Here is a 23,650-nt window from a genome sequence, read left to right on the forward strand (position 1 = left end):
TGCCTCTTAGTATGGTTTTGTCATCCTAGGCAATACCTAGTGTGGTTTTGGAGCCACACATCCACCTCCACCCCAATGATGAGAACCATGTGACTGCAACTCAGTCCTGAAAAACCCCACTAACTAGACTGAAATATACACTCTTGACCTTCTATCTCCTGCTATATCTCTTATACCACCTGACACCTCTATTCCTATTCTCATAACTGCTAATATAAAGCGTAAAAGAGATGTCATTGTCCCCCATGCTCACAACATTAAGTATCATGACAGGTATGACCACAGGAACAGCTAGATTTGGAGTGTCTATACATGAAAAAACTTTTTTCCTATCATGCCAGCTGCCAAAAAGCCTAAAAGAAATAATTTCTTCTAGAATGTCTTAATGTCATCACTTACTCCATTACCTGCCCAGGATCCTTATTGCAGATGTCCCAGATAGGATCAACATCCTCCGTCTGGCTCAAGCCCCTACTCTCTCACAACCCTGATAAACAGACCTGTCAGCAGAAAACCACTAGAGATGGATTCTACACCCCCACATCACTTTCCAATTTCCTTTTGTTGTCCAGAGTCCAGATATGAAGGGTTAGTGGACTTTCTTCATCAAAGACCAATGAACTTTCTTTAACTCACGAAGTTCTGAGGAACTGAAACAATTCAAGAAAACCCTACAGAAAACCACTGAGGCAGCTCCTCTGATCCAAGATCCAAAGACCTAACACTTTTATACCCTACCAGAGGGCACCTGATTCCTGTCATGTCCTCAAATAGCAATAAGCTCAGCCCCTTCCCCATTGAGAGCTTCAGCCTCCATCCCCTGGGAAGGTTAAGATCAAGTCCAGTTTGCTTTTCTCTTTCATTTTCCTTTCACTTTGTCTAAATAAATAAATAATAAATAAACAATAAAAGTCTGTTTGGAAGTAATGTTTAAATAAGGGCTCACAGTCTAACTCTAACACAATAAATGACAGTGAAGAAGTCTCTTTATGGCACTACTCATCACTGTTTGGTGAGACTCCTTATATAACAAATTGCTGCAACTGAAATAGTCCCTCCTCAAGAAGATCAAGTCTGGAAGAGCTGAAATTTAATAGGTCACATGTTCACCTCTCAAGGTCAGAGGAATGGTAAACAATTGTTGAAGGGAAGACTTTGAACAATGTCAATTAGCATTCTTTTCCTGGGAAAGGAAAGAAGTCCAGGAGGCTCAGGAAGTTAACAAGTCTGTGGAAAAGATTGTAAGACCCACCCCACCATAATATATATATAAGGGGTAAACAATTACTTTAGCAAAGATAAGGGGCAGCCGAGTGGGGCTTCCATTAGTCATCATCTGTGCTGTGTACATTTTTCAGTGATACAGCTTCCTTTGGGTCATCTCTTGCTCTTGTAAACAACCCATCACCCTGCTCTCTAAGTAACCCCAATGAACTCAATGTTTTGACAAAATTGGTTTTGATACAATGGTGGTTTTGTCTGTTGTCTGAGTCCTATGTGGTATGATTACATGCATGTTCATATCTCTCTAGGGAAAAAGTTTTCACAATATTCATGCATAGCAGGTTCCCTCTGGTCCTTTTTGCACCAATCAAGAAGATATACATATACTCCCAGAGATGTAGTTAATAACTGAGAGCCCTAATGATACCTGATTTTCTAGGCAAATATAGCTATCACCTTATCAGAAGAGCAGGGGCAATGTCTCAAATGTGTGTAGCAGATCCTGGGCACACTGAAAATGACATTGTAGTAGTTAAACTTGGTACCAGGGACTGTTTTCTAGGGAGTACTCGTCTTTTTTTTTTTTCTAACACATTCAATCTTTGACATCAGGGTACTAAACACAAGGAGACAAGTTGACCTTTGTTAGTGCTTGGGAGGCCATTGAGAGGAGGGTGAGTACAGAAACTAGTCAGTACCCTTGGAGACGATTTGCATAGCTGAGTAATTTGCTTTGCTTTGCATTTTCTCTCCCTGGGAAATGCATTTCATTGTATTTCTAGGCCTTTGTAGGATGATTTATTGTCTCACCATTCTTTTACCATGTATCAGGAGTAGCAGTAGAAATGGTAAATTTTGGGGACTTTAAATAGTGAAAACACTTACAAGCATACAAACATAGCAACAGTCTGTCACCATAATCTGCATAGTACAGGGAAATACATAATATAAATCTATAAATGCAAAGCAAGATCTGCTTTAGAAGTAGATACATGAGAGAAATTAACATTTGAGCCTCCAAATGCCAGAAATAAGCTTTTGATACCCTCTGGCATACATTTCTGAGATATACACCCATCATGTAATTACTATCATTTTCTTAGTTATACTCTTCCATTCCCCACTGACTGTTTTTCTATACAAACTTACTTTTCTTTCCAATTATGTCATTTCAAAGATGCAGATCAGAGCTAATTAAATAAAACAAGGAAATAATTGTCATGCCTTTATTTGCATAAATGAATTTTCTACCTTTAAAAGTTGTTTTGTTAAAGAAAAATGTAGCTGTTTTGGTTCAGAGTAGAAATAAAGGTCAGACACACCTACCCATCTGATCACATCTCCATTCATGGCTTTGTGATTATATCTTTGTCTTCTTTTATTTTAACCTCATATAAATATTTACTAGGCATCTACTATATGATATGCAGATGCTCTGTATATAGAACCATATTAGTTATAGTCCTGAATTAGCAAAAAATAATTTCCTCAATGTGACAAGTGCCAGGCCAATATGTAAGTAACATTTACAGTAGCAGTATGAAATCATTTCCCTCATTGCTTCACACACAAGAGGAATAATCAGATAACTGCTCCAACTGAAGCTATTTTCACAAATATTTTATTTATTTGAGAGTGACACAGAGACAGAGAGAGACGGAGAGAGAGAGTGCATGAATGGGCACATGAGGGTCTCCAGCCACTGCAAATGAACTCTAGACACATGTGCCACCTTGTGCATCTGGCTTATGTGAAGGAATTGAACCTGGGCGCTTACACTTCGCAGGCAAGTGCCTTAAGCACTTAGTCATCTCTCCAGACTCAACTGAAGCTACTGTGTCCCTCCTTTCCATGCAACTCAAGAAAGACAGCAGCATCTCTTAAATTCCAAATTGAATAGGCAAAAACTGGCATAGTGTCTTAGTATTACATAGTAGGAGGTGGGTACTGAGAAATCAGCTTTAGAATGAGCAATGCTTAATGCCTGAACTGGCTTACAAGAAAAGCAAATATGAGACAACTAGATGTTGGCCTCTGAGCTTTCAGTTTGGTGTACATGTGACAGAGAGAGGAAAACAAGGTAATTTCATGTGTTTGTAAAGGGCTTATCTTTAAAGAAAAGGTAGACTGTAATGTGTGTGTGTGTGTATGTGTGTGTGTACATGTCCCTCGAAGGATGGTTGTAGTACACTTAGATGCCAACTGCTGTGTGTCTTCTTAATTGTAAGCATAAAAGCTTCTGTTTCAGGTGTCCCCCATAAACATGTGTCCAGAATGCTAGGTTCTCAGCTGATGGAGATTAGATGGAGTTTACTGTTGGGGGCAGGCTTATGGGTGTTATAGCCAGTTTCCCCTTGTGAGTGTTTGGCACACTCTCCTGTTCCTGTTGTCCACTTTATGTGACCAGGGAGTGATTTCCACCCTCTGCTCATGGATTGTTTCCCCTGCCATTGTGGAGCTTCCCGTGGAGTCTTTGAGCCAAAATAAACCTCTTTTTCCTACAAGGTGCTCTTGGTTGGGTGATTTCTACCAGCAATGCAAACCTGACTGCAACACTGACCTAAAAGATGCCTTTTGTTTTTTTAACCCTTCCCCTACATCCTATCTCCCGGCTCTCCGCTTTTTTCATGGACAGACTCTGACATCTGTTTCTCCTAACTAACCTGGACAGTGTTGCCTCAAGGGTTTTGAGACAGCCTCACATTTTAGTCAGGCCTTACAATCAGATCTCACAACTTTAGACCTGCGTCCTAGCACGCTACTCCAATGTGTATATCACTTACTTCTCTGCAGCGCCCCCCCCCCCTCCCGCCCTGCTTCTGACTGCATAAATCACTCCACTATCCTCCTTAACTCTCTGGTGTTTGAGGTTACAGGGCATCAAAAGATAAGGCCCAACTTGTCACTTCCTCTGTTACTTATCTAGGAATCATTCTCACCCTTAAACTGAGCTGGATTCTCTCCAACTGAATAGCTTATATCCCAAATTTAGTCCCATTACTAAAAAAGATCTCTTTTCTTGGGATTGATGAACTTCTTTTGAATATGGATCCCCAGCTTCTTCCTCATAGCAAAACCCATTTATGAGGCCACTAAAAAGGCAACCTTGATGAGCACCTAACCTCTTCTACCTCTCTGTCACTCTTTCAAAAAGATCAAACTAAACCTATCCCAAACCTGAGCACTTTATCTCCCTAACCCATCAAAACCATTTTACCTCTATTTACACACAAACAGGGGGCAAGCCTTGGCCTTTTTGGGACCAGGAGTATCAACAGACCCAGTTATACCCTAAAACTTTCAAACCACAGGCCAGAGAGATTTGCTCAACCATGTTTGTAAGCTGCTCAATTCATAATAACTAAAAGCTGGAATCAATCCAGATGTCCATCACTAGAAGAATGGATAACTAATATGTGGTATAGCTACACAATGGAATTGTATACAGCAATAAGGAAAAATGACACAAAGAAATCTGAGGAAAAATGGTTGAACCTGGAACAGATCATTCTCAGTGAACTTACCCAATCACAGAAAAAAAAAATCGACACATAGCCTCACTCATCTACAACACCTAACCTGAATCTACCCAAGATACCTTACATACCCAGCAAGCACCTCATGGACTAGACACTAGGATGGATGGGGAGGGAGGGGAGGACATTGAAGGGGTGGGAAAAACTAATCTGGACCCAAACGGCAATGATACCATAAAATTCTACTTCCTAAAAGGCAGATCAAATGGCTGAACCTTCACTAGACCCTTACAGGAACCACCTGAACCACAAGACACTGGAGAGGGTAGGATCAAGTCTAAGCTAAATCTTCTACATCTTCCCTCCCTTCCTCTCCCCCTCCCCCCCTCCTCTCTAACTCTTGTATATTAGTTATTTTTTTCCTCATTTTCTTAGTGGGCACTGACCTGTAACTCCCAGTACCAGCATGGGGCTATCATCCACAATGAGCTTTTGATCAGAGAAACCTACAAGGTTTCCTAAAAGAATGACAGACTTCTGTAAGAGTACTTGATGACCCACTAAAGGTTAGCGGTAAGACCCTATTGCTGAAGACTCCATACGCAGCTGACACATAAAAATGGAACGCCATGGCTGGAAGCCAGGAGAGAGTCAGTCCCCAGACAGTCAGCGTGTCTAGTGCCAGAAGGTGCTACATGGGTGACTGGGGGAAATGACCAATATCTGTCCCAGCAACTCATGGTCTAACCTACTTAGCAACAAATAACCTGGTGTGATGCCCACACAAGTGCAATAGTGGCACACAACCATGGTGGGGAACCAACTGCTCTTGATTTGGCTAACTGATCCCCTCAGTGGTAGGGGACCCAAAGCTGGAGCTGGGAAATAAGTCAGAGCCATATCCAAACATAAGCCCACTCTCCAATATCAAGCTACCATCAATCATGGGGTACAAGAGGGCCTACACCTATTAAACGCTCTATCAAAAAAGTAAGTGTTATCTCAGTTTTCCGGGTGCTAACTTACTCTCCGTTGGAGAATCTGCTTCTCTTTTTCAGATAGATGCAGATCCTAAGGAGAGAGCTGCCCCATCATACCTCAAAAGGGGCCCGACTGAAACTAAGAAAAATTGGTGAAACAAGCAAGGGTGCTGCTTTCCTGATGAACAGGATACCAGCACAAAGGGGAAAGAGACCAACACAAAGAAAAATCAACTCCTACCAAATCAGAGAGCCAGAGCCTCAGAGGCCCCCAACACCTCAGCACTGAAGCAGACCAAAAATAAACCCACCATGGCTCAGGGAAATTTTGCGGAAGACGGGCAGAAAGAATGTCAGAGTCACATGTTGGGTCATGATATGCAGAGACATTTATAGTACCAATAACTCTGGGCTAACTCCACAATGCACGACCCATTTACATCAACAAGGAGGGGCCATTGGGAGGGGGTAGGTCATGGATGAGCCTAAACAATGGTACCAAGCTGCCTGTATCTGCTGAAAAGAAAACTAATAAATTAAAAAAAAAAAAAAGAAGCACAATTCAACCCATTTCTTATCTTTCAAAATATCTAGATCTGGCAGAAGGACCGGCCTCTGTGTTTACAACTTTTAGTAGCTGCGGCCACATTACTACCTGAAACTAACACCTTACCCTTGAGCGCCCCCTTCCAGACAGGTCTTGTCACAACCTCAGCAAACTCAGCCACAAAGCCTCACAAAGTGAGAAAAACACTTTCTCCTTCCTAAATTCACATTATACACTCTGACCTCCTAGATCCCCACATTTCCTTTCACAAAGGCATGACTCTAAATCCAGGCACCCTCCTTCCTACTAACATGATAAAACTCAATTCAACTCCCTCTCACTCCTGTGCCTCTGTAAAAGACTACTCTCCACCCCTTTCATCACATCCTAGATGAGCCCATACCCAATGGCTCTAATTGATTCACAGATGGGAGCTCTTCAAAAGAAAGCAAAAACAACAACAAAACTGACTATGCTGTGGTCCAACCAGCACCCCATCCTAACACCCAAAAACATCCTGCCACAATTATAGAAGCTCACTCCCTTCTTCTATCTACAACTTCCCAGCAGGCCAAGCTCATAACTCTTACCACAGCTCTCCTGCTAGCCAAGGATAAAACAGCTTGTGTGTGTATATATAAATATATATATATATATATAATTAAAATTATATATATAATTAAAATTATATATATAATTAAAATTATATGTATATAATTAAAATTTTATATATATATATATATGTATATAATTAAAAATACACAGAAAACATGACTCACTCAAATGCAGCCATTTGGCAAGAACTCCCAGGTCAGAATGACACTTTTATACATAAGTTGTTTCAAGCAACTCAAGAACAAAAGCTGATTGCTGTCATCCACTGCACAGGACATCAACATAATTCTCAGTATACTTCTGTCTCCAGTAGCCTAGCAAACAAACATGCCCAACATGCTGCCTCACACTTACCTATCATAATCCCCTCTTTAGAACAGAACCAGAGAAGAATCACCTCTTAAGAGTGGCCACCAGGAAGGATCCTGGTGGCACTAAAATCAGTTCTTAATCCTATCTGATAATCTCAGATATAAAGCTTTTCTTACTCTTCACATTGTTTATATCCAGGCTCCCCAGTCCTTACTCAATTCCTAAAAACACATATATTTTTTTAAATCCCCACAAGATAAACAGCTAATATGACAAATTGAAAAACCTAACTACTAACTCTAACTCTAACATCAGCCCCCCCCCCCCCTTTCTGACACACCAGGCTCTCCGACTGGCAACTGGATTTTACCCACATACCTCCTTCAGACTTAAACACCTTCTAGTTCTAGTAGAAACCATCACTGGTGGCTAGAAGCCTTTCCCACAACTAACAAAAAGGCCTCTACAAGCTTCCCTTCAGTTCTAGTTGAGACAGAAAGACCCTCTAGCTCAAACAGGTTTCTTTCCCTCACCACTTATCATGATTGCAATAAATGGTTTCTTTCTGTTGCAGTTCAAGTCCTGTGTCTTTTTCTTCAACTTTCCTTACATTTATTGGTGCTGAAAACTGGGACCACCACAAAGGCGTTTTAGGAGCCACCCGTGGCTCACTCCTTTGGGAGTATAGATACTGGCCTCACCCAACCAAGGGTTAAACAGCCATCAGTTGCCACCTTTTACAGCCCTTGCCCATGTGGGAGGTGCAGGCACTGTTCACCCTTATGGGCCAGGGTGTCATATTGGTGTTTTCGGGTAAATTTAGCCTGAACTCTAGCTCATTCCCTTTGTTTTCACTTTCAGTCTCTCTCTGCTCTCCCCCTTCCCCAAACCCCCAAGGTTTGCCATTCAACAACATCTCACCCACCACCTCCAAACCTCTAATCCTCCTCACCTCGCAACACTCCCCTGCAGGCCCGTGTTCAAGTCCTACATAGATTCAGACCACTTTGGTACATCCATTCCACTTTCCTTCGTTCCTGGACTCTCCATTACTCCTCTGACTTCCCTGAATAAATACAAGTTTTAAACTATCCTTTTTAGTCTTTTTGTTTTGTTTTGTTTTGGTTTTGGTTTTTTGAGGTAGAGTTTCACTCTAGTCCAGGCTGACTTGGAATTCACTATGTCTCAAGGTGGCCTAGAGCTCTTGGCAATCCTCCTATCTCTGTCTCTGGCCCCCCCCTCCCCGGAGTGCTGGGATTAAAGGTGTGCACCACCACATTCGGCGCTCTTTTAGTCTTTTTATTTCAATTTTTTATTAAAAACAGGGTTTGGAGTTTGAGTACTTTTCCTAAACCTGCAAAACCCCATTATATGTGGATACTATAATGCTTAATTATACTCAGTGTGAAAAATTTTAAAAAATCAGTTATTAACAGGTAAAGCAGCTGTATGTATGTAGTATGTAGTCTTTATAATTCATATAGCGAGATACTGAAACATATTTTTTAAAGTTTTTGTTTATTTTTATTTATTACAGATAGAGGGAGCAAGAGAAAGAGAAAGAGAACGAGGGAGAGAGAGAGAGTGAGAAGGGGCACACTAGGGCCTCTATCTACTGCAAAGGAACTCCACATGCATGCACCACCATGTGCATCTGGCTTACGTGGGACCTGGAGAATTGAACCGTGGTCCTTAGGCTTCGCAGGCATGTGCCTTAACTGCTAAGCTATCTCTTCAGCCCCATTTTTATTTGAAAAGCAAACATCATCTTAGTTTCTAAATGTATACCATGCCATAGTGATAAGCCTGAAGTTTACTTTTATTTCATATAGAAAGCATTGTGTAAATCCCCTGAAAATTCCTGCTTCCAGTATATTCTCATGTCCCATTGTGGTTACCTGTATGACACTGTCTCCCGGGCTCATGTCTGTGTAAACATAGACATCATAGGATATTTCAGGGAAGGCTGGAGTGTTATCATTTGCATCCATCACTCGAATATTGACCACAACTGGCTCACTTTCTTGTATGCCATCAAATGCAGTTATCTTTGGATAAAGGAAAGCATACTTAATAGAGAAGACATGGCAGATTAAAAGCACAAAGCCATTCTTTCTTTTAGTCTAGTAGGACTTTTATATGTGATTTGCAAGTTCAAAAGAGTGCTATGCTGTTTTTTCAATAAAATTAAATAGTGAAACAATACTACATATATTCAAAAGTGTTTTAATGTGCTAAGAAGCAATCATTTAGGGCTCTATTCTATTTTAATGTATTTGATTCCAAACACATTTGAAATAATGAAATATACAAAAAGTCTAAGAAAGTTTAAGGGTGCCAGTAGCATTGTATTTAAGAGACAGCTACCATTTAATTCTTTAAAAAAACCTGAAAATCATTATTCAGGGTTATAGACTTTGTACACAACACAATTTTACAACCAGCATTTTCCTTTTGGTCAAGAAAGCGTGTGCCCTACACATGTAATATAGTAATCTACTAATTCATGAAATGCAGTTTTACAGGATACATCAATATTCATTGCTCATGACATTTTAATTTCATTATTAACAGTTTAAAAGTATCTAACATACAGAAACAGTGCTACAGCCATAAGACAGCTACTCTGAAGTTCACTATGAAGAATTCTCAGGTCAGCACCATAACTAGTGACTTTGTATCAGCTCATTTTTTTTTTTACTTCATTCAAGATTATTGCTGTATTTGGAACTGGCTTAAAATCCTACTATCCTAGTTCTCTATAAATATATTTGTGCACTTATGCCCTACCTCATGAAAAACATGTGCAATTTGCAACTTTAATAACCTTCACCTTTGCCTTCTAATATGCCTGACCCAAAATTCACTATCTAAATATTATCAACATTTTAGACCAGGTAATTCTTTTTTGTCAGGACTTTTGGAGTTCAGTAGCGTTATGAATTTCTGGCAGAAGTGATACCTCACAGTTGTGATGGCCAAAAAGTGTCTCTAGACATTGTCCAGTATTCTCTGGATGGGAAAATTATAATCAGTTGAAAGAAAACCACTGGCCACAGCCAATGGCAAAATTGAAAATGTAGCCCCACAAAGGTTGAAAAGCATTCTCTATTTGGTGAGTTTTACTTTAGATAATTTATTAGGGTATGACAAAATCTAAAAATATCTTTCTTTTATAGAAAAAAATATTAAAAAGTTGGCACTGACTTATAAATGGCAAATGGAAAGATGAATGTAAAGATTTTTGTTATTTGTATTTTGTATTGTACATGAAATCTTTTCTGTCCTCAAATCATTTGTTTTTAAAAGCTGTAATATCTGTTTAGCTATGTAAATAGGAATATATATATGTATATATATATATATATATATAAGAAATATTTTTTTACCAAAAATGTGTACATTTGCTGTTCTTCTCTGTCCACTGGTTGAAGCAGGGTGAGGTAGCGAGTAATGCCAGTCTGTGTGACGGTGAAGACCGAGGTGTAATCGTTCAGGAAAAGGTGAAGCTCTGGGTCTTTTGTCTTTAAAAAAAAATCCAGAGATGTTGAACATACAATGTAATTATTAAATTAGCACATAAAATTAAGGTGTTTAAATTTGTTATATATATTCTTTCTTTATGTGTTATGTTATATATATGAAGAACTACTAAAAAATAAAGATTTAAGAAGTATTTACTCATATTCCAAAGTGACATCATTCAGTACATTACAGAAAATACTGAAATAAGTCCTAGTATAATTAATGTGGAAAAGATATAAATAATAGAAATAAGAGTGGAAAATAATCAATACATATATTCCATATGATCATGAGATATAAATATTTTCTATATAACTTTATTGGACTCAAGATATAAGAAATAATAGAAAGAAAGAAAAATAAAGTCCAGAATTTTAGTGGTATGATTTTATAGCACTCCATTTGTAGTAATAAACTGCACATATTTATATTTCTGTCTTATTCCCTCTTACAATGTAAAACAGAAATAAAATTGGCTATGCATTATTCATTAGCCATAAATATCATGTTGGCTCTTTCTTATTTTAATGCTGTAAAGTTTCTTCAAAGAGAAACATAATATTTATTTTAATTAAAATAGTTCAGAAGTTTTGGTTTAAAATATATGTGTACTTCACATATGCTCATTAACGGATTCTAAAAATAATGACATATATTGATTTTTTAAAGATTTCAGATTAAGGGCTGGAGAGATGGCTTAGCGGTTAAGCGCTTGCCTATGAAGCCTAAGGACCCCGGTTCAAGGCTCGGTTCCCCAGGTCCCACGTTAGCCAGATGCACAAGGGGGCGCACGCGTCTGGAGTTCGTTTGCAGAGGCTGGAAGCCTTGGCACGCCCATTCTCTCTCTCTCCCTCTATCTGTCTTTCTCTCTGTGTCTGTCGTTCTCAAATAAATAAAATTAAAAAAAAAAGATTTCAGATTAAGAGGTAATTAACTTCATGTTACAAACCCTTCACAGTTCTATTGTCCCCCAAGTTATTGACATTGTTCATTGTAACTCAGAGATTCAATGGGCATAAAGTGAAAGAGAAGACTATGTTAGCATCTGCGTACAGTGGATCAGGCAGGAAACCAGGGTGAACAAAAAGAAAACTTTGGACTCTCAGGAGGTCTGTGCACAAGAAAGAAGTGGACAATTTGGGAATGTAGCATATTATGAATATTATTACTTTAAAATGTTACTCAAAGTATGATTTGAAATTCATTTTGATCAGACAAAAATCTATTCTAGGTATACTGAGAGTCGAACATAAAAAAAACCTCACAAACAAACAAACACCACAACCAAAGTGGATTTCCCCTTTGTAAAATGTCTATACAGATAAAAAATAAAAAAGGAATACATAGTACTATCAGAAGGCAGGCACACTTTGAGTCACAATTGATTTTATTTATATGTTTTTCTATCTTATCAATGTGTGCTTATTTTTAATACTCTTGAAATAAATAACTTCACTTGACCATGAAACTCCTTGAGTAATACACAAATGCCTAGCTTCATGGATGCTTCTAAGCTCATGATTTAGGTTTAAAGTTGGTGTGCTATATCTATTCAGAGCAATAAAAAATAATATTATCAATAAATCCATCAAACTAGAAAATTCAAGAGGTTTCATACTCTGTGACATGTTGAACAGGTTCCCTTGTTGACTTCATTGAGTGTTTTTTAAAATTTAATTTATTAATTTTTTTTAAATAATTAGTTTTGTATTCAGTGACTACAGTCAAATTGGTACCATTGTTAGGCTCATCCATGTACTACCCCATCCCCCTGGCCCCTTCTTGTTGAGGTATATGGGTCATGCATTCTGGAGTTAGCCCACAGTTATGGGCAGGAGAAATGTCTCTGCATATCATGACCCAATGTGTGGCTCTGACATTCTTTCTGCCCCCCTCTTCTGCAAAATTTTCCTAAGCCATGTTGGATTCATTTTTGGTCTGCTTCAGTGATAAGGTGGTACAACCTCATTGGAAAGCAATATGGAGACTCCTGAAAAAGTTAACTATAGAATTACCAACAGACCCAGTTATTCCCTTACTGGGCATGTACCCTAAAGCCTTTAAAACACAGTCCAGAGAGATTTGCTCAACCATGTTTATAGCAGCTCAATTCATAATAGCTAAGTGCTGGAATCAACCCAGATGTCCATCACTGGAAGAATGGATAATTAAAATGTGGTGTATCTACACACAGCAGTAAGAAAGAATGACACAATGAAATTTGAGGAAAAATGGTTGAACCTGGAACAGATAATTCTCAGTGAACTTACCCAATCAGAAGAAAACTGGCACATAGTCTCACTCATCTACAGCACCTAACCTGAATCTATCCAAGATGCTGACATACCCAGCAAGCAACTTGGGGACTAGACAATAGGGTGGGTGGGGAGGGCAAGGGAGGGACTGGGAGACACAAATCTAGACACAAATGGCAATGGTACCATCAGATATTCATTGAGTGTTTTAAACTCATTTACATCCATGGCTAGATTATAGGTTGGTCAACAAAACATGTTACACTAAAAAATTTTTTTTTGTTCATTTTTATTTATTTATTTGAGAGAGAGAGAGAGGGAGGGAGGGAGAGAGAGAGAGAGAGAGAGAGAGAGAGAGAGAGAGAGAGAGAGAGAGAGAGAGGGAATGGCCAGGGCTTCCAACCACTGCAAATGAACTCCAGCGTGCACCCCTTGTGCATCTGGCTAACGTGGGTCCTGGGGAATTGAGCCTTGAACTGGGGTCCTTAGGCTTCACAGGCAAGCGCTTAACCGCTAAGCCATCTCTCCAGCCCAAAACATGTTACTTTTTATAATGGTATTACTTATATGTCAAATATCCATAATTTGAACCACATTCTTGTGGATTATACTACTTTTGTTACAGGGTAATAAAAGTTCAGTTATTACTTTAATGATGATCAAAATGGTAGTTATAGTTTTATAAGTAAATGCCAGTTTCAGTATTTATTCCTAATTTTATCACATTATAATATTTTAACTTTTTAAATTGTGTGTGTGTGTGTGTGAGAGAGAGAGAGAGAGAGAGAGAGAGAGAGAGAGAGGGAGAGAGAGAGAGAGAGAGGTGGTGTGGATGTGCATGCACAGCACAGGGCTCATGTGGAGGTCAACTTTCGAGTGGGTCCTCCACTTGCCACCTCATTTACAGCAGTGTTTCTTACTTTGGAATCGCATTGTGAATGCTTTGCTGCACTTCCCAAGAGATTCCAGGAAATTTTCCTTTCTCTATCTTCCATCTTCTAATTAGCACCAACATTCTATTGTAACAGAAACCGACAAGGCTTCTACTTTTTATGTAGAGTCTGGGAATTAAACTGGAGTACTCCAGCGTGAGTATGCCACAAACAATGCTGCTTTGCATATCTTTCTTTTTATTTATTTGCATGTGTATGCATGCTATGCATCTTCCCTTAGCACATCTTACATGACTCACAATTTTAGAGCTCCTGTAATTCAGGTGCACAAACTTTGCCATATTATTTCACTATTTTTTTTGGTTCAGTTATTCCTGTTACTCTCACCTTGTCTCTTAATTGTCTTTGAATTTATTTTCTTCCACTCACTTGTTGCCTTTCCTACTAAATTTGTGAGGCATATATTCATACATATGCTTTATACATTTTCACATGTCATGCACTGGATATTGCAGTACGGTGATAAGTGGTAACTTAGTGTATGCCCATATGATCAGATGAAAAATGTTTATGTTACATGACAGTAAAGACCTTCTGGTCACTTGACTGCATTAGCTTCTTGAGTCTTTTAAAATAATGCCAGGCTGTAGATAGATAGTGTTCCATACAGCTTCCAATTGCTATTTTACCTGAGTGGATAATGCCATCATTTAAGCTAGCACCACACTGGGTAAAAGGTGGCTCTATCTTGTTTGAACAGTTAATTTCTTTGTTGAATAGAACTCTTGAATATTTATGTAATTTAAAATAATAACCACTTTTGTGTATGAATAGCATGTATAGATACTTTTGATAAAGACACTATTGGTTTTTCTTCAAGTTCAAATGTTTAAGGCAGAGTTAGAAAGCTTCACTAAATTATCACCTAAGTTTTACATTTGTACATTGACTTTAAAGATACTACAGCCTTAAGATGGAATATACAAAGTATGTCATGCTTTTTATGAATTTTATGAAAATTTCATATAGTATCAATATAAAATTTCAGTGCATGTATGTCAACATGGATAAGCCTATGGCTTCAACCATTTTACAATTAAAGGTCTTGCTGCTCTTCACACACAATGTGTTCAAGTTCAAAATATATCAAATGTTGGTAAGGAACAATCTGTTTATGAAATCAAATATCCTTTTATTATAAGGCACAAATTCTACCAAGCTGCATCATGGTACACAATGATCTCATAAGTATATGTGAATTTTTCTATAATTACAGAATCCAGTATAGGCAACAAGCATGTGTTTACCATGTGTTTATAATGCTTGTAGCCATATAAGAGCTACAAGTTCATGAACTACATGGAATAGGACATGAGTGCACACTTTGTTTTCAATAGGGTCAGGAAATTTTTATGTCACATGTATGTGACTCTAAAATGAGTTTTTACATTCTGAATTCATATGTACATAGAATATTTATCAATAACTGTTATTTTCCTCAATGGGATAAAACAATGCTTACTTTTACTCTAAATAATCCATTCAATATATATCAAAGGTATGGTTTATCACTTCATTGATTTATATACTATTTGAGATAGGGTAAAAGAAATTCTGGGGCTGGAGAGATGGCTTAGTGGTTAAGTGCTTGCCTGTGAAGCCTAAGGAACCCGGTTCGAGGCTTGATTCCCCAGAACCCACATTAGCCAGATGCACAAGGGGGCACACACATCTGGAGTTCATTTGCAGTGGCTGGAGGCCATGGCACACCCATTCTCCCTCTCTCTCTTTCTGTCTGCCTCTTTCACTCTCGATCTCTCTTATATAAATAAATAAACAAAAAAAATTAAAAAGAAGAAATTGTGACATGCACTCACTGAAACAAAAGAATGGATACAAAAATGATTCATAAGCAAACACAAGGCAAACAAATATATGAATATAAAATAAAAGTATCTATCATATAGAACTATGTTTTCAAATGACTATAAAACTAGAAAACACTTGGAGGCATCTAAAGGCATCAAATTATGTTATCACACCTACACACAGGACATGCATACTTATATATGTGCACATACAGCATATACATATTTGTATGTATTTTCAAACATATATATGCATACTTATGTGTGTACATACACATGCAAAAGCATGACAAGGAATGACAAAACCTTAATCTATCAATTTTAATTAATTAGCAGTGGTTTTCTGAGGGATCTAGTTCAGAATGTGTTAGTTTCAAATTAACCCTTTAGGAAACAAAAGGCCATGAAGAATTATCAATGTCTGTGATGGACTGAGAAACTACTAATAATTAAACTACAATTAATTCAACACATTATTAGATTTTGATAACCAATAATATATTAAAATTCTTAGTGCACTTTTTAGATACATTTGGAACCAATAATAAAGTTTTATTAGAAAAGAGAGCAAACAAAGAAATGAATCACAGCAATTGGCAATCAGAAATCAACACCTAGTACCTACAGGAACTCCACCAGGTGGAACCTATATGTAAATCAGACAAGAAATAAACACTTTAAGCATAGAGATCATATCTACATAGCATGCAAATACACACCACGAGAAAAATTACATTTAAATAACAATTCTGTCCATGATGCATATGTTATACCTAGCACTGTGACATATATGATAGAAAAATATTTATTTAAAAGTATTTACAAGCACATAATTTCTTGAATAATATATTGAATTAAATTTCTTAAAACAATAGTCCTTTATGGATAATCAATGTGTGTTAAATTGTAAATGCATTATTATCTTTTTATAAACCAAATGAGTAATCTGTGCTGATTACTGTCTGTTGTGTTCTTGTAGCTGGAGTCCACTAACCAGCTGCTTTTGGCTCTGATGGTAATATGGAGGTCTCAGTTACAATTCTCGCAAACCTTGAACATTTTGTATTGTACTTAGAGCAGGGACTATTTTGAAACTATAATGTTTTAAAGGTCCATTTAATGTTATAAAGTAAATGATTCACATGTATAAATATATAACAGTCTCCATATATGAAAAAAAAGCAACACTGGGGTAAGTCCTTTGTCTTTGGCTGTTAGTTTTTCCATGCTGCTCAGGGCTTATTTTCACTAGAAATACACACTTTCAAGAACACTGTTACTCAGCAGCCATCTCTGCAACTGTGTCTTGCTTTCTACTTACCTTTTTTATTTTTATTTTTATTTATTTTTCTTTTTTTGGTAAGGTTTCACTCTAACTCAGGCTGACCTAGAATTCACTATGTAGTCTCAGGGTGGCCTTGAACTCATGGCAATCCTCCTACCTCAGCCTCCCAAGTGCTGGGATTAAAGGTGTGCATCACCACACTTGGCTCTACCTAACTTTTGAAGGAACAGATGCAGGTCTGCTCTGTCTCTGGTATGCACCTTCTGTTGTAGCTATTACTGAGCAACCCTAAGGAACCCATGCCTACAGGGATGACCTATTTTCTCCTGCTTGGGGCTTAATCTCCATTTCTGCTAGTGACAGACATCCAAGGTGTCACATTTTTGTCTTACTAAACTATTTGTCCTTTAATGATTAGCTTCACTAACTATGACTTTCCTAACCAGCAAAATTTTACAAGGTAGTAAAATTTTTTACTATAAATCAGTCTTAAGTTTCCCTTTGTTAATATAAAAATTTTTGAATGCTTTATAAATGAACCAAATTGCTAGGTAATAATAAAGAGTGCTTTATCAGAATAAAATGAGATGATTGAGATAGACCAATATATACACATCTCCAAATATAATGAGTACATTGTATGTTTATCGTGTGTTCTGGTAAATGAAGAATTCAAAGAATAATGGATGAGTTATTGTAGACTGGCCTCATGTCAATTTGATACATATCTATCTAACAAGTAAATATTATTCACATTTCTGAAGTATATGTTAGCTCTCCATATTCCTTTATTCATGACTGAATTTAGTAGCCTTGGAGAATTATTAGAGAATTATTATCTTTCAAGTATTAGGAAATATAATAGACATATAGGATAAATAAGTTTTTAAGACATGGGGCCCAATCTACAAGATAAGTGTGATATTAAAGAAATTCACCAAGGATAAGTTTTCTAATCAGCCTGTGCAAGAAATACTCTGGAAAGGATTGTTGAATGAGGGAATATCTGACTATATAAACACTAAACACTGAATATAAGCCAGCCAAGCTGGTCTGTATTAAATATGATGACATATCTCAAAATATATAATATAAAGTACTAAGAAGAAAGTACAGTAGGATATAGCTTGGTACATGTAATATACCAGTAGTTGCTCAATATCATAGGATAAGCAGGAAGTTATAGAAACTGAAGATGAATAAAAATTTAGGTTGCAAGATGCTCAATGTGGTATGCATAAGATTGAATAGTTATCTGTAGAGAAATACATGCTACAAAATATCAACCATGATGAACCCAATTACTTTGTATTTTGCCCTTTTATATTTTAAATAAAAATAAATGTGAAGGAAATTTTATCTTTTTTGGTTTTTCAAGGTAGGGTCTTACACTAGTCCAGGCTGACCTGGAATTCACTATGTAGTCTCAGGGTGGCCTTGAACTCACAGCGATCCTCCTACCTCTTCCTCCTGAGTGCTGGGATTAAAGGCATGCGCCACCACGCCCAGCTTGAAAGAAATATTTTTTAAAAAGTATGCTAGAAGAATGGTATAGCCAAATTTGACTTTTTGGAAAAGTCACTCAACTTCCCCTTCTGCTATCGAGGAAATTACATCTACAGTTTTGTGTGATTTAAAGGATGAAGCAGATACTAGATTGCTTTATATTAAGAACTTGACAAATGAATTGTTAAAATTCATGACTGAAGAAGAGATTAAAATGGTAGAGACTAAAAAAGACAGAAAAACGTAGGAAAAGAGAACAGGAAATAGAGAAGCAAAGCATATTGTGGATATTTATTAGGAAGGCTGGAGTGCCACAGGGGTCAGACTCACTGAGGGCCACAAAGTATTAGAAAATGCTATCTTGCTGGGCCTACTTCAAACAAGCCTGACCGATGGATTAAAATTTATAGGATTATGGGGAGATGGAGTGTTACAGTTTCAGAGCCAAATTATCTTGAGCTACCTTTAGTCACCTTAATAGCCACTTACTCCCACCTCTGTGTTTGACCTAACATCCTGTGACTATCAGGTAAAACCTTCTGGAGTGTACTAATAGACCACCAACCCAAAGGCTAAGAATGTCATCAGATGACATCTGAGGCCTGTAACAGATTTCCCTACTTTGCTATAAACCATCTACCTGATGTTTCCAAAAAAAAAGAAAAAAAGAAAAAGAAAATGCTGTCTTTAGCACTGCATGGTGATACATCTCTGTGAAATGAAATTTTCTTGGACATTTATGGCTGTGCAGTCAATTAGCTAAATATGTATATGCATATATATGTAAATAAAAATTTATTATATATTTAAATATTTTATTTGTTTACTTATTTGAGAGACGTAGTCAGGTAGAAAGTGAATGAATGAGTACACCAGGACCTCTAGGCACTGCAAACGAACTTCAGCATATGCACCACCTTGTGCATCTGGCTTAAGCGGGTACTGGGGAATCAAGCCTGGGTTTTTTGGTTTTGCAGACAAGTGTCATAACCTCTAAGCAATCTGTCCAGTGTCATGTTTACATATATTCATTAAAATGAAACAAAATTTAAAACCCAGTGTAGTGGCACATACCCACATTTCTAGCATTTGGCAGGCAGGAATATAGGCAGTATAAGGACATTTTTGGCTGCAAAGTGAGTTCAAGGCTATCCTGGTCTACATAAGACTCTGTCTCAAAAGATTAATGGTGATGCTTCACAGAAAGAAAGGAGTTTTGAAAAGCAGAACAGCTCTAGGGACCTCATAACTAACTCTTCAAGTATAGTTTTAGCCAGATTCCTTCTCTCCCAGTTACAATGTGTTTTATCCACAATGTCAGCCACCTTGGGTACAAAGTATTATGTTCATTTTCACTTTGACATGTGGTGTCAGACTTCAGGTCCTCTCTCTTCCTTACCACATAAATTCCTAGTAAGACTGTGTTTTCTGTATGTATTTTCTGTCTAGTTTTCATTCCCTCTTGCCAAGGGAATAAATTATGCTGATTTCCACTGTCTGGATCAATTTCAACTCATAGACACAGGGTTAGTACTACAAAACCAGAGGACAGTTAGTTTTGGCATAGAGAAGCCCAGACACCAACAGCTACTGGCAAATAGTCAAGGTTTCTTTTTTTTCTTTCTTCCTTTCCTTTCTTTTCCTCTCCTCTCCTCTCTTCTCCTTTACTCTCCTTCTTTCCTTCCCTCCCTCCCTCCCTCCCTCCTTCCTTCCCTCCCTCCCTCCCTCCCTCTCTCCCTCCCTCCCTTCCTTCCTTCCTTCCTTTCTTCTCTTTCTCAGGTCTTAATCTATCCCCAGGATGGCCTTGAATTCACAAGTCATCCATCTACCTCAGTGCCCTGATCAGATAAAAGGTGTGTGCCAACATGCCCAGGTAAATATGCAATTATTCAGTTCTTCCTAAGGTGGCCTCTTATAATGTGCCATGGGGCTGAGGAAAATTCCAGGATCACACTCCACGTTATTTTCATGAGTTTGATACTCATTTTGCACTGCAATTATTATCCCTATCACAAATTATATCAAACAGCTTTCAATTTACATCAATACAAAACATTACTCTGACAATTTAGCAACTATCAACAGAACCATTCATTATATCCATATACTCTAGAACACATTACATTCACATGTACTTCTTAAAGTATCCTTGATATGGAATTAAATTAAAACACTAAAATTCACTCTGGTCACTTTGTTTTTTCTCTTTTGTAGAGTCTGTGTAGCTATCCTTCTTATAATATTTCTTATGACAATGGATATAAGAAAAGAAATTTTAACAAAGCAATAATATACATTTAACTTACATCTTCTATGTCTTTGTCCAGAGCAACAATTCTTAGAGGACTGGTTAAATTTAGACTGTCTGAAATGGTTGATCCCACTGGGGCAGATTCCAGGATATACCCTTGGTAGCTGGGCATTGTGAAATACGGGCTCTGGTTGTTTTCATCCAGGATTTCAATGTGTAGACTGGCAAAGGCAGGAAGGGGGTGGCCATTGTCCTGTTCAGCCTACAAATTAAAAGTAAAAATAGCTATGATGTTCTTTCACAAAGAAGATATCCATGCTGCTTGTAAACTAGCATCCTTACAGAGAGAAGAAATGCTCTAAAGAACCATGAGAATTAAAAATGAGGAAACAGAAAGCTAGGTAGCCTTAATTCCTTGATTTCCTTTCTTCAAACCTAGTATAAATTTCCAAAAAAAAAATCAGAGTAATAAGTTGATACTGTACACAGTAAAGGGATAATTGTATGAAACAAAATTAGAGAAATGAGAAGAAAAGACCATTTAGTTGCTGGTAATTGCATGATAGAGAAAAGAAACTTATAACCCAAATAAAATATTATATTTCTTTTGGGTTTTTCAATGTCTTCTAATTTCACACGAACAATTAACTGCCTGCTTGTACTTGTCCAAATCTCACATGTGGATATTTTTAATGTGTAGATAATATTAAGAGGTGGAACTTTGTGGAGGCGGTAAGGGCAGATTCTTCATCAATGGGATGATGTCTTTAAGAACAAACCTCCAGGTGGGGTGAGGGTGCTGGTTTGCCATCCTACACTATGGACAGAGTTAAGGGGACCAAAGTTCCAGGTAAGCCTGGGGTACATAGAAAGTACTTTCCCAAGAAATAATAAATAAGTAAATTAATGAATAAGTAAATACACAATTTAATTAAACAGATCAAACAGGCTTTAGGAGTTCTTCTCTCCTGCTACCACATGAGGACACAGCCTGGAGGAATCAACTATTGAGGAGATGAAATCTCACAATGTTCTTCAACTGTGCACATCTCGTAGTAGAATTGTGAGAGACACTTGCTGTGGACATGCTGCCCACTTGGTAGATTTGGTAGGGTAGCCCCTAGCAGATTAAGACAAGACCCAAATAATCCACCATTTCATATAGTGAGTAGATTAAAGCTGTATTTATCTCCCACTGACAATCCTGCAAAGAATTCCACAAAGATCAGAGATAATTTCACTGAAACATGTTAGCCAATACAAAATTACAAATATTGTTTACCAGTAATATATTACTCAAATACATCTGAATATATAAGCTCTGATGACCTAAAAATTAAAGGCTACCTTAAGAGTTTGGGTCTGAAAATATTCAAAAACTTATTAAAATCATACACAGTTGCCTAATAAAATACAAAGAATTTTGCTATATGTAGTAAAGTTGATCTGTTCATGTTCATAAGTACCACAAAGAAATGTTTCCTTGATATGAATTAAATACTTCTGTTTGATGAGAAAAATATTCTTACTACATAGACTATAGGTTGCACGCTCTCAGAAGTCTTTACAATATGACAACAAAATAAAATCACCATGCTTCTTACCCAAGGAATATTTTTAATAAAATGAAATATATTTTGTCTTGGCATCAAGTAAGAATATGCTCATTCTACCTACAATTTATTACAGTGGACATAGATAGTTTCAAAGCACTCATTCATCTTTAAATAATAATAATAATAAAATATTTTCTTTTGTTTAGAATTTGAGATTTAAACTGATAGTAGGACAAAACCTGTAATTTTCAGTATTTTGGAGAAGAAATATATGGTCTCTCTGGGGAAGAGTGTAGCTTTGGAAAATTCCCACTACTCACACAGACAGAAAATTGTTTCCTAGAAGTTTGAACATGGCAAGCAGCTGGGTTATGAACAGTGTGTTGTGTGTGCTGGCGAATCAGGCATGAAATGATGGGGTGAAAGGACCATAGTTATTTTCCTGTGACTTGTGGTGCTGCCTCTGAGCTTGGCCTCACCACACACTACAGCCACCTCCTCTGGTCTACATGCTGTTCTCATTCCTACACTCTTCAATGAATATCAGGAAGACACCAGCTAAGTGTTAGCTGTGAATCAGCCCATAAACCACTCATCTTGCATTGCACTAGTTTTACAAATAATCAAATAAAAAACTGATATCAAAATAGGAAATTTTTCAGACTTAGGAAGGTCACGAGAGTGAGGTTAATATTTCTCTTTTGTACCAAGCTGCTCTTGAGCAGAAAAATGAGGTCCTATTTGGCCTACAGATTTCTCAGTACTTTTATTTTTATATCAGTTGGCAATATTCAAGAAGCACATGAAGAAGGTAAATTGGGCACAATCTGGTGGGGCTAGGGAAGTTAATGTATGAGGTTGTGGATTGCAGTGGGAAAGTTCTTGTGGATTTGTGAAGTTGGGGGTCTTGGATATGGCTCAAGTGGCAGTTTTTATTTGAACACTGTAAGACAAGGACTTGCTTCTGTGCTCTTACAGTAACCTTTGCAAGCAGAAGGGCCTTGCCAAAATCAAGGTGCTAAGAAGAGCCTGGAGAAATTGCCTCTTTCTCCAAGCTATGACAGGTCATCTTGCCAGGAAGGAAAGTGATCAAGTAAAATATCACCTCAGTATGTCTTTTGTTAGCTTACACATTTGAACAGACACTGCATTCATTTGCTCTTCTATTTCTATTCTAATGCTCCTTGTTAGATGAGCAATGTTATGAGACAGGAAGATAACCTATGTTTCTTCTTCTTGTGAATTGAAATAATTAATAGGAGTCAATTAATATAGCTTATTACTTAGAATTTTTAAAGATGTACCAGGGTGAAATAAAATGACAAAAATTTATTATTAAGAAGTAAAAAATGTTTTA

General features: G+C 37.4%; 1 protein-coding gene across 5 annotated transcripts in view; it reads right to left on the minus strand.

Annotated features, from left to right (window-relative positions):
• The window catches only part of Pcdh15 (protocadherin related 15), a 1,075,820-nt gene that overhangs the window by 231,705 nt on the left and 820,465 nt on the right, over window positions 1–23,650 (minus strand). For all 5 annotated transcript variants that reach the window (XM_045137141.1, XM_045137139.1, XM_045137140.1 and 2 more), the window contains 3 exons: window positions 20,793–20,999; window positions 10,544–10,678; window positions 9,053–9,202 (listed from right to left, as the gene is read on the minus strand). In XM_045137141.1, the coding sequence (XP_044993076.1) occupies window positions 9,053–9,202; window positions 10,544–10,678; window positions 20,793–20,999 (492 nt within the window). The remainder of the gene's footprint in view (window positions 1–9,052; window positions 9,203–10,543; window positions 10,679–20,792; window positions 21,000–23,650) is intronic.

This window comes from Jaculus jaculus, chromosome 18, assembly GCF_020740685.1.
Source record: "Jaculus jaculus isolate mJacJac1 chromosome 18, mJacJac1.mat.Y.cur, whole genome shotgun sequence".
Taxonomy (NCBI): domain Eukaryota; kingdom Metazoa; phylum Chordata; class Mammalia; order Rodentia; family Dipodidae; genus Jaculus; species Jaculus jaculus.